Source organism: Podarcis bocagei (assembly GCF_964188305.1).
Source record: "Podarcis bocagei genome assembly, chromosome: 6".
Classification (NCBI taxonomy): Eukaryota; Metazoa; Chordata; class Lepidosauria; order Squamata; family Lacertidae; genus Podarcis; species Podarcis bocagei.
Genome location: NC_138130.1, coordinates 32,639,969 through 32,652,555, shown reverse-complemented (window position 1 = coordinate 32,652,555; position 12,587 = coordinate 32,639,969). Strand labels below are relative to the sequence as shown.

At 43.8% G+C, this 12,587-nt stretch overlaps 1 protein-coding gene across 3 annotated transcripts in view; it reads right to left on the bottom strand.

Moving 5' to 3' along the window:
- The window catches only part of VWA3B (von Willebrand factor A domain containing 3B), a 73,895-nt gene extending 61,396 nt beyond the window's left edge, over positions 1 to 12,499 (bottom strand). For 2 of the 3 annotated variants that reach the window (XM_081197538.1, XM_081197539.1), the window contains exons 1-5: positions 12,373 to 12,499; positions 4,312 to 4,389; positions 3,655 to 3,882; positions 2,454 to 2,548; positions 778 to 1,028 (exon numbers count right to left, since the gene is read on the bottom strand). In XM_081197538.1, the coding sequence (XP_081053664.1) occupies positions 778 to 1,028; positions 2,454 to 2,548; positions 3,655 to 3,882; positions 4,312 to 4,389; positions 12,373 to 12,400 (680 nt within the window). In that variant the 5' untranslated portion in view covers positions 12,401 to 12,499. The other variant, XM_081197540.1, reaches the window with a different exon arrangement.
- Positions 12,500 to 12,587: the final 88 nt, after the last annotated feature.

Below are 12,587 nucleotides of genomic sequence, written 5' to 3'. Positions count from 1 at the left end.
TGAATTACTTCGATCGACATTCAGTGAAAAAGTCCCGCTCATTCTCCAAGTCTGGCAGAGGTCGAAGAGAAAGGGAAGAGGGGTCTGAGCATTCAGCACTGATCCCCGCTCTTTGAGCTAAAAATCTCATCCTGAAATAATGGTCACAGTGGGGCCACCACCTAGACTTCCCAGAGAATAGAGTCAGAGTAGATTGCCCTAACCCCACCCCCAAAACCAGTCTCTTATCCAAAATGCCTCTTTGGCCCCGTGCAAATCAAGCGCTAGGCAGGACTCCTCAAATCCCAGATTTGGCTCCCCAGGCCTGTAGTTGCTGACCCTTAGCATAAACAAACATGTTTTCAAAAGTTAACATATACTTTGTCTGAGGGAGCAATAGGTGCATTAGCTATAGAGAATAAAGTTTGGGGGGGATATTATGGAGGTACTAAATCTGACCACAATTGTATCTACTTACTATGTTTTTTTAAAAAAATTGGTCTCTAAGACAAAATCTAGCTGGCCTTTGCAGGAAAATGTGTGTTGATCAATGCTGAGAGGAAATACAGTGTTTGAAAACGAATCTTTTCCACTTAAAGAGAACTAGTATTTTAAAATAAATAAATAAAAAGCTTAAGAAGGATTTCTACTCATGGCCTCATATTCAAAATGGCATAAAGGCTTTGCAGACAAAGTCTGGTTATGTTCATCAGCCATATGCTTCCAACAAACTTCATTATTATGGTTGCAGTATTAGGAATTCCAGCAAGTCTCCTTAATAAAGTGTAGGAAACTTACTGAATGATGTTAAATCGGGAGATTTGGGCCACTTGCTGTTTGAAGACCATAGAAAGCGCCTCTCGACACAGATCAAACTCAGCTCTAGAAGCAACACCGAAATCCAGAACAATGGTGATACTCTGTTCCTGAATCACTCCAAATATTTGCCGGCTTTCTGTGGTTAGCCATTCCATCCTTTGTTTATACAGTTCGATAGCTCCAGTAAGACAATCCACAAAATGAAAGAGGAGGTCTTTTTTGGCTGTCAGCTGCATTTAAATTTTAAAAAGAGTGAAGATGTCAAAATCAAGACAGGGAATAGTAGGGATGGAAAATGAAGAGGATGTGCATCAAGGCAATTACAAATGCAAACACACTTTTTAAGAGCTGGCAAACCTCCTTGGTGGATCTGTACTTTGGTATTAATATTTTATTGAAAAGGGTTCGATTATAAAGAAATAAAGTGATGCAAAGAAAAAGAGAATGAGAAAAGAAGAAAAAAAGGTACAAAAATGTATAGAAAAAATATATATGAATATATATGAAAAACATCCTAACCCATACATTCTTTTATAAATTTGATATTATTATCCTAATACATATGTAAAGATGAATGACCTACTACATTTTCTATAAACTCGTTCCAAATATTGTCATATTTATCCAAACAAAGTCTACGTCTGTAAGCAGTATGTTCGTAAGCTGCGAGTGTCATCATATTGTCGATCCATATCTTTATTCCTCCAGATCATCAACATCAGTCTCTTGGCTACCATAAGAGTGCACAGAATTACATTTTCTCTACTTGACGGGTCTCTCCTATCCTTGCCTTCTGATGCAAAATCCAGAACAGGGTCAAACGGGAGCCATTGTTTTTCAGCAAGTGTTTACCATCAAACTACTGAACAAGCATCCAAATGGTGAGCACAGCAGCAGTCCTTGAGTGGAGAGAGAGACAGGGGCATGCTCCCAGCAGTTGTGCCACTGCTAGCTTAAGAGAGCAAAGTGATGGTGAGGTGGGAGGAGCTCCAGTTTGGTCATAGAAGCCATGTTGGGCCACCACCAGCAACCAAGAGCTCCCCCAACTTTATGACCGCCTCGCCTGATCCCAATGAGCAGCAGTACTGCAGAAGTACTCAGCAGCAGGAGGGTGCTGAGTGGGGCAGCTGTTTGCAACAGCGCTGTGGATCTCTGGAGCTGTGATTCACACACATCTACCACCCAATCAGCATTTCACAATGGATGAAAAGTGGCCAAAAAAATTATTCAGTTTCATGGAACGTCCAAACAATACCAGCTTCTAGCTCATTAAATCCTACTAGACCTTGGAAAAATTCAAGAGAGGAAGTCCTGATTCTGAAAATAACCCATGTCAGTAGTTTTAATGTTGTTGAATAATATAGGTGCTGGATCAGCAAACCAGTATCGGTTATCAAACACCTCTCTGAAGCTAAGTGACCCCAGGCTCATTGTTATTACTTCCACTCTGTGTTCTGGAGGTAGTTCTCCCCAAGCCCAACTTCAACAGGTCAGCAAGAACTCTGGAAGCAGAGTCCAGATTTAAAGCGCATCAAACACAAACTTTTTATAGCCAGAGGGCAGGTTGTTACTACACCCAGCCACCACCTCATCCTGCCAATATATAATATTATCTTACCCAAAATATATATTCTCACTCTGAATCCGCCACTTACGTTATACAGCTTGCCGTCTTCTCCTGTCATGTATTGACGATACAACCCATTTGCGTATCGAGAAGCCACAAGTTTCCCCAGGATGGATACATAGTCTAGAATAAAAAGAAGTTGTACAAGTGCTGTCTCCATCATGCAGGGTCATTTATTTATTTTTTGCACCAATTCCTTGCCCGTTTATTTAGAAGTGAGCCCCAAAGGATATCCCATACACAAGTTGTTACCGTATTTTTCGCCCCATAAGACGCACCGGCCCATAAGACGCACCTAGATTTTAGGGGGGGAAATAAAGGAAAAAAAATTTATTTCCCCCCCCAGGTGCGCTGCGCTAATCCAGAAGCTTGGGGCAAGCTGAGGTCAGCGCGCCCCAAGCTTCTGCGTGCCGGCAAGCAGTCCGCTGCCGCCCCAAGCCTCCCGCACCCGGCAGGAGGTCCCGCTGGGTGCGCAAGGCTTGGGGCGGCAGCGGACTGCTTGCGCGCACCTAGAAGCTTGGGGCGTGCTGAGCTCAGCACGCCCCAAGCTTCTGCATGCCGGCAAGCAGTCCGCTGCCGCCCCAAGCCTCCCGCACCCGGCAGGAGGTCCCGCCGGGTGCGGGAGGCTTGGGGCGGCAGCGGACTGCTTGCGCGCACCGAGAAGCTTGGGGCGGGCTGAGCTCAGCTGGCCCCAAGCTTCTAGGTGCGCGCAAGCAGTCCGCTGCCGCCCCAAGCCTCGCGCACCCAGCGGGACCTCCTGCCGGGTGCGGGAGGCTTGGGGCGGCAGCGGACTGCTTGCGCGCACCTAGAAGCTTGGGGCCAGCTGAGCTCAGCCCGCCCCAAGCTTCTCGGTGCGCGCAAGCAGTCCGCTGCCGCCCCAAGCCTCCCGCACCCGGCGGGACCTCCTGCCGGGTGCGCGAGGCTTGCAGACACTCGCCCGAAGCAGGGGGAGCCCTCCAGAGGGCTCCCCGTGCTTCGGGCGACAGGCTGCCGCCCCAAGCCTCGCGCACCCGGTCGGACCTCCTGCCGGGCGCGCGAGGCTTGCAGGCATTCGCCCCATAAGACGCACCCCGATTTCCCCTTCATTTTTGGAGGGGAAAAAGTGCGTCTTATGGGGCGAAAAATACGGTACTTACTGTTGAATGCAACAGGGCTTATTTCTCCAACTAAGCGCACAAAAGATGAGGCTGTGCATTGTTCAAAGGGAAAAGACTTGCTGCACATCATACCTTCTTTGTGCTGAAATCCAATCTTGGATAAAATCTGAGAAAAGGTCAACTTGTTCCTTTTGAGCCCATGCAGCTGAAGCCATTTAGGGGAAGAGATGAGAAGTTGCACATCCAAGTCCCACTGAACGCCATAATCTCTCCTTTCTTTTCGCTCCAAGTTCTTCTCGAAGGCAACCAGCGTCTTAGGTTTTTCAGGACCTTTTTTAGGCTTCCCACCAAAAGTAACTTCTGCAAAGGGGAAAACGTGCAAGCTAGGTTTACTTATTGCAATCCTTTCGTCTGCCAACTATCTCATCTCCCCCTCTCACCTCAATTCCATGGTACTCTACTGTATTCTCATGACTCCTCCTTTTTTAAACAGAAAGCATTATCAAAAAGAGAAATATTTAAAGAAATACAAAAGCCTCTCCCTTCTTTTTCTCTCTCTATGTACAAGAAGATACATGTACAAAAACATTCCATACATAGAGCTGAGTCTGGAATTAGACTTAAGAGGTTTTATGTTACCAAGGTTTGCACAGAGACATTAGATACATTCACACAATACATTGAAAGCACTGTGAATACCACTTTATGCAGTCAAAGACACAACATAGCTCCAACAGAAGTTCCATGTGTAATTTTATTAATAAAATATCATAACCTTAGAATACTCACGTTCACTCCATGCAAGCCGTTTACCTATGCCACCAGTCATTGCAACCACACTGATTTTTTGCTTCCTTCTGTGTTCCCCTTAAAACATGAATAAAAACACATGATTGTTTTTTATTGATGCCATCCAACCAGTAAATCAGGTCTGGTCTCGATGCTATAAATTGAATTTAAATTTAAATTAAAGCTAGCACCAGCTCCAACAGCTTTTATTAGCCAGAAACCTAGTCCTCCCACTTACCCAGGAGGAAGCCCCACTGAATTCAACAGGACTTACTTCTGAGCAGACATGGTTAAGATTGTGCTGTCTACTTATTTATTTCAAATATTTCTACACCACTTCTCACTAGCATACCACAGCGATAAAATGGTTACAAAAAGGTAACTCGCCCGTTTATGGAAAATGAAATAAAAAGAATGTTTTAAAAATACCACAGCATTAGTAATAAACATTAAAAGAACTTACTAGGAGGTGGAACCATGGGCAACAATAAAAAATGCCTAAAACCAGAGGAAATACAGAATGTTCTATGTACACCTGGTACAACCTGGTGCCTGAAAGAAAGAAGTATTGGTGCAAGGCAAGGATCTCTAGTGAGGTCATTCTATTGTCATCTTGTTTGGAGAAGAGAAATTGGAGAGAAAATCTATGGTTGGTGAACTAATGGTGAAGGCACAGAGGCAGCACGTTCAGTTACCTGGGCCCCCAAGATGTTTTGCTAGTGAAGCTTTTGCCAACCGCGTTGGAGATGGGATCCAGATATCCTTATCAAATCACGGCAGCTGTGTTCTGCACTAACTGATGCTTCCTGGTCATCTTTCAAGCCACACCTAAAATACCATTATAGCAGCCTAATCAGGAGGTGATCACGGTGTGGCTAACTGTGACCCAGAGCATTCCTGTCCAGCAGAGGCTGCAGTTGGTGACGTAGGAAGGAGGAGGTGCTGTGGACCAAGGCTCTAGAGAAGAAAACTGGATCCAATGGGAACAGGGAACCAAGAAGCGAACTTGACCCTTTGGGGTGGGGTGCAACCCATTCTAGAGCAAGTAGAATGCAAACTCCCAGAATATAAGAACCATCTACCCACAGCTTTCGCCTCTTGTTGAGATTGGGCTTCGGTTAACTGGCCCTCGTCCAATGAAAAGCAAAGCTGAGTGTTATCAGCATGCTGATGGTGTCTCACTCTGAATCCCTGTTTGGCACTCTGAAGCAACTTTAAAGCTGACTGGGTGGCTGAGAGGTTGGTAGGGAGGAAACAGGGAACTTCCCTTCAGTCAAATTCCTGAAGTTGTCTTAAGATCCAAATCCTAATGTGTATTTGAATTATAATTACTATTTTGATTTATTATCCGCCCATAAAGGCCCTGGGAAAGTTACAGGGGTTTAAAATGCAATGATGGAAATAGTTTAAAACAGACTGCAGGCACAATAATTGGGTGGGCCCTAGAAATGTATGTTTTGGGTGCCAAAGACCAGAGTAAAGAAGTGACTCACTCTGGCTTCTTCAGTTACCTGGCAAAATGTTATTCCATGTATTCCAGATCCACATACCACTGTAGTCACTTGGGCAACTTTAAACAAGAAGACCAGAACAACAGGGCTAGTGATGCCGTAACTAGGAAGCCCTTCAAAATGCCCTATATGTGCACAGGGGAGGGTTTGTGCAAACATTTACCCTTTGGCTGCGGTACCAAGTGGTAAGTTGTGCATTTTGCCTCCAGGGAGACAGAACTCTTGTCTCTAAGTGTCAGCTATAAAACATATGAATCACCGCAATTTATTTACCCGTGTGATGGATTAGGGCCTGAATTCAAGTACTTTGATGCCGTGATTTCATGTTGCAAAATCCCTATGCAAAGGTCACTTCCATAGAACAATTTGCATGAATTCCACATGTATCCCATATGAGATAATGTGTGTGAAATGCTTTAAATACTAAGTACTGATACTTTATTCTGTGGATCATAATCTGTGGTGATCCCACATGCATGAACATTAACTGCAGCATGTATGCTGATTGAGTCTGCAGTCAGTCTCGGTTATTTATCTATGTTCAATTGCCACATCAAAATTATCTTACATGGGACTTCCGGGTTAGCGCCATCGGCGAATGGCGGAGTTCCTCCAACCGGAGGAACTGGGTCCGTGGAAACTGGGTCTTCCCGCCGCGGCGAACGTGGGGACCCGCTAGAAATCCCAGGCGGAGGAAGCCTGGGAACGTGGGGTTCGGCAGGGCACCAGGAGCGCCCCCTACTCATGGGGAACCCCATTTCGGGGTTCCGGAGTGAAGTGGGGTGAGCGGCGCAGTGCTGCAAACTGATTGCTACTTTCACAGAGTGAAGCCGCACAGCCATTGCCGGAGAGCGCTGACTTTTTCCTGTGGACAATTGGATTTAAAACAAGTACCCGTGAGTAGAAACGGAAAATTGGATCAAGAAATATCTTAATTTGGCACCGAAGCGGGAAGGTTCAAAACAGGAAGTCCGCCTTCCGCTTTTTGTATATCGACTGAAGCAAAAACCTTGTAAGCTAAAGCCTGGAAAGTCGTTAAAAAAGTCTAAATTTCCTTCATTTATAACTACTGAAACCCCCTTGGAAGCAGGAGAAAAGGGGGGGGGACTTTGTTTAACGCCTGCAGGAGAGGGAGTGAAGAAAGATAAGTTTCCACCGTCTCTAACCTGGGAACGGGGTGTCAGAGACAGAAAATGTTGGAGAGGTCTATTGACTGTGAATGGAATACTTTGACAGATAGCTAAAGAAGAGAAATAAACTGATTCCAATGTTGCCTTTTGCATTCTAAAGAAACATAATATCAGAAAAATGAAAGTAATTTTCCTTTGTTGGACTTGCCTTAAAAAGATGGATACAAATAGAAATTGCCTCCTCTAGAGGGAGCTTGCTAAATTGTTGCTGCAGTCTACTTGAGGACTCTACAGCTGTGAGATTAAGATCGTGGGACCAGTCCTTTTGACCTTGACTAAATATGAGGTGGGAGGAAGTTTTGGTGCTTGCTTTATGCAAGACAAGTGCTTTGTTGGAACAGATGCATGAGAAGGTGGATTTGATGAATGAGAAAATGGATTTGATTACTGTTGTGGTCAATAACTGTGGACAAACAGGGAATATTGATACAGAAACCATTCAGGGACCAAATCAGGAACCTGTATTGATTGGGCAAGTGCAGAAGATAATGGAGGAGGTTGCGGTTGCACCTCAAATAATACAAATGGAGAGACCCGAGGCCCTACAGGAGCATAAGCCACTGTTTTTGAAGATTGAAGTTGGAGTGGGCAAGGGGGAGTCTGGAGCTGAGGAGGTTCTTAACTTTGGAGAGACTTTGAAATATGCTCTTAAATATTTTTTGGATTACATTGATGACTGTGGGGAGTGGGACTGTGGGGAATGGGCTGGTTTGATGAAGGGAGACGGAGATAATTTTGGGTTGGAACCTCCCAGAGACCTACTCCTCAATGAGAAAGGAAAGAAATTAAGAAAGAGACCAACAAAAGACAAAGAAAAGTGCAGGTATAAACAAGAAGAAGAAGATCTGCAGAAGGGACATGGAAGAGACTTAAGGGCCTCGGACATAAGACTACCAGGTTGATGGACTAGATGGTATAGACAGTAAGGACTGACATGACCCGAGACCAGGAAGAAGAGACGCTGGATGAAGATTGGAAGAAAATTTATAAAGAAAATTTTTTATTTAGGGAATTAGCCTAAAATTAATGAATATTAGGGAAAATGTTGGAATGAAACTATATGGCTCTAGTAGAAATGATATCAGGAGTTATGTATAATTGAGTATTAAGTTTCAAGCTCTAAGGTATTTTATGGTAAGATAAGGTTAAATAAATTAAGGTAATTTGAATAACAGAATATGGGGAAAAGATGGAAAGGATTTGTTGAGTTAATTAATAGGTTAAATTGTTAAAATAAATTATTTAATAAAAATTGAGAAAGATGGAAAGAATTTGCTAAAATAACTAATTAAACTAGAATACAAAAAGGGAGGTGTGAGGAGGTCAATGAAACAAGCAAATGGAAGTTAGAGAAGTGTAATATGGGATTTGTGTCTTTTTTTCTTCTTTTTTATCTTTTTGCTGTATTGTATTAGTTTCCATGTTTTGCTTTTTTTCTTCTTTTCTATGTAGTGTTGTTTTTTGTTTTTTTTTCTGTAATTCTGAAACTATTAATAAATATTATTTTTTAAAAAAAAAAAACACAAAATTATCTTACATGGAAATCACTTTTTTTCCCTGGAAAGGATCCCTGAGTAACATTGAACAAGCCAATAGAATCCGCGATCAGAAAGAGGAGAAATATCAAGAAGATTGGAAGAAATTTAAGGAATATCTAGCTAAATATAACATAAGTGGAAATGCAAGTATTAAATTGGTTTAGGATTTAAGTATGTTGAATTGTATAATACTATGGATTGAGATTATGATGAAAAGAAAGGAAGTTAGTAATTTGAACTAGTTAATTATATCAGAAAGTGAATATTGGAAAATTGCTAAAATGAGATTTAATGAAAATCAGTTAGGAAGGATTCGAGGAAGTCATTTAATAATGGAAATTAATTTGGATTCTGATTGGAAGAAATTTTATATGTTTGTTTGTTTTTCTTTTTATATGTTTTGTTTTTTGTGTTGTGTTGTATTTGTTATAAACTTGGAAAATTAATTTTAAAAAATTGGGGGGGGGGGAATAGCTATCATCCTCCATTGCCCAGTTTGTAAAATGAGAATAATAGGGACCAGCCTTACAAGGTGGTAAAAAAGAATGAATTAGGATTGTAAAGCACTTTGCATAGTTATATATTTATTTTACACTTGTTCTAATCTTTTTCTCCAAGGAGCTCAAGGTGGCATACACAGTTTTCCTCCTCATCTTATAAACACAACAATCCTGTGAGGTAGGTTAGGTTGAGAGTGAGTGACTGGTCAGATGTCACCCAGTGAGCTGAGTGGAGGTTTGAACCCTAGTCTCTCAGGTCTTAGCCCAACACTCAAGGCACTATACCACATTGGCACCAAAAAGGTGCTGTGATTAACAGTATTCATTCACAAGAGAATCTACTAGGAATCACCAGTGGCATAGCGTGGGGGGTGCAGGGGGGGCCGGCCGCACCGGGCGCAACATCTGGGGGTTAGGGTTAGGGGGCGCAAATCCACGGGTTAGGGGGCGCAAATTACTTGCCTTGCCCCGGGTGCTGACAACCCACGCTACGCCACTGGGAATCACTGCAATCCAGTCCTTCTAATATAACATGGAAACCCGAGCTGGTGACTCCATGGCAAATGAAATTCTGTGATAAGCACTGTAATTCAATACAGTGCAAAAGTCCCAGCTACCAGATCCAGATGCCATGCTATTTTGATAGCTGTTCAGAGGCTTGGATGTAACACACTCTCTTTTTTCACTCTGGAATTTAATTCCTTGCTAGCTCAAGTTTCTTCACCTGAACTGCTCAGGCAATTATGTGGCAAATGGGAGAAGAACATACAGGGATTCTGATAGAAAAAGAATCTGTAAAAATCAAAACTCAACTTAAATTGAGGGATGGCCCAGCTAATTAGAGAAATATTAATAATCGTAAGACCAACATTTTAAACCAAGTTTCAGTGGGAAAGTTTGGAAAGAGTTTTTACCCACTCAGTCAGTGTCTTCAGTTTGGGGGAACATATAAGCACATCTCTTGCATCCAAGCTTTAGTATGGATTTTTAAATTTTTACAGATGCAGCCATCTATGCTAGGAAAACGATACACCTTATAATAAATGCATGGGCTTCTCAGGAAGCTTAGGGAGCTGTAAAAATTCAAAGTAATAAACTGGCAAGAGTCCACACAAAATTCAGTGAAACTTGGGAGGTTGCCCACATAGAGCTTTTTGAATCCAACCTGGCAGTGGGGAGGGAGAGCAGTTTGGCTTAGTTTTCCAGGTTTAGACAGACCTACTGTATTTCCATTTCCCAGAGAAAATGATTCCACTCTAAACAATTTCACATTCTATGTTCAGGTTATACCAATTGGAGGTGTAGAATTGAGGGTGTGGCATAAATTCAAAGAGGGAACATGTATAGAACTGAATTCCTGCTTACATTTGTCACCAAGCCCATTTCTGTGGGAGAAAACATCTCAATAACTACATTGCGGCCTAGAAGTAGAAAGTTGACTACATGCTACTACCGTTACCCACTTATCAGCAAAGCATGGTTGAGGGCTGAAATAAATCTTGTGTGGGAGTTCTGTGACTAGATTTCCCAATTTATTACCTGAAATGTAAATATACAAGGTTGGAAATCTGCTCACAAAAGATTCCTCATTTATCCACATTATTTGCTTGGTCCATATGGCTTCCAGCTCTTTCCCTCTAAGGAATTAAGAGTGAAAAGCTCAAGTTTCTTTACCTGAACTGCTCTGGCAATTTTATACCTCCCACTTTCAGGTTTTGGCTTAGAATTATCCATGTTAAGTTCCCCCCCCCCCCAATCTTCACATCAAACCAAGCATGCCTGGGAGTAAACCCCATTAAGTTCAATTGGACTTCTGAGTAGCTATGGTCAGGACTGCAGCCTATATTCAAACAAGAATTATTTCTGAGCAGACTCAAGATGTCAAAGCTGTGAAAGGGAGGTTTCCCAAGAGCATAGTTTGTCCTCCTGCTGCAGAACTGTGCAGGGAAAACCTGCACTTCACAAATGCCCCCATATTTATGCAACCATATTAAAGGTACAAGGCCCACCTTCAGGGCTTGGGCCTGTCAAAACTATATCTACCTCTTCACCCAGCCTTTTGATGCTTGAGCTGTATATTTTTAGGACACCCTAGGACACAACTAGAAGTTGCTTTGGACCATTTCTAATATTTTGTTGTTACACACCCTGTGACCTTAGAGTAAAGGGCAGGTAAACAATAAATAATAATAATAATTCCTGAGCTAATAATAGTATCACTAATAATAACAATAATAATTTTATTATTTATACTCAGCCCATCTGGCTGGATTTGTGCAGCCACTCTGGGCAGCTTACAGCATATCTAAAAACATAATAAAAACATCAAGCTCTAAAGCTTTGATTCTATAGTAACCTTGTGTATATGTGTATACACGTGGCTCAGTCGGTACAGCATGAGACTCTTAATGTCAGGGTAGTGGGTTCGAGCCTCACGTTGGGCAAAAGATTCCTGCATTGCAGGGGGCTAGACTGGATGACACTTGGGGTCCCTTCCAGCTCTACCATTCTATGATTCCAGGTAGACTGCTATCACACACACTCCAAAGCACAAGGAGAATTAATGTAAAACTACCAACAACAGTAGGGACGTGGGTGGTGCTGTGGGTTAAACCACAGAGCCTAGGACTTGCCGATCAGAAGGTCAGCGGTTCGAATCCCCATGATGGGGTGAGCTCCCGTTGCTCAGTCCCTGCTCCTGCCAACCTAGCAGTTCGAAAGCACGTCAAAGTGCAAGCAGATAAATAGGTACCCCTCTGGCGGGAAGGTAAACAGCATTTCCGTGCGCTGCTCTGGTTCGCCAGAAGCAGCTTAGTCATGCTGGCCACATGACCTGGAAGCTGTCGGCCAATAAAGCGAGATGAGCGCCGCAACCCCAGAGTCGGCCACGACTGGACCTAATGGTCAGGGGTCCAATTACCTTTACCAACAACAGTGACGAATCACAACAGTTGCCTTTAAGACAGCTCAGCCAGTAGAGCATGAGGCTCTTCATCCCTAAGCTGGGCAAAAGATTCTTGTATTGCAAAGGGTTGGACTAGATGATCCTCGGGCATCCCTTACAATTCTATGTTTCTATAAAATGAATAAGGACCTCACTCATTTTGTGTCGTTCGCATCAATCAAGTGCCCAGCGCCCCAACTTGGCACAGGCGCAGAGAGGGAAATCTGTCTTCAGGGCGATGGGGGGGGGGGGGACAGGAGGATAGGGGCCCCGTGGGGCGAACCAGCCAGAGCTGGAAGCCTTCAACCGACCGTGGGAAGAAGCCCCCACCCGAGAGGGGGCTGCTCCCGTGCGCCCCCTGCAGGCGCCCCGCCTCACCTGCTTCGAGCCCCCCGGTCGCTTCCATCCCATTGTGACGCGCCAGCGAGGAGTTCCACGGTGGCGCCGCCGCCCCGCTTCTTTCTTTCGTTGACACGGGAGACGCCGCGGTTGCTAAGCCCCGGCCCGTGAGCTGCCGGGTTTCGCGGAGCCGCCCCTTCCAGGAGGAGCTTCCCGAGTCCAGCGGGGCAAAGCAGGGGCGGAAAAAATGGAGC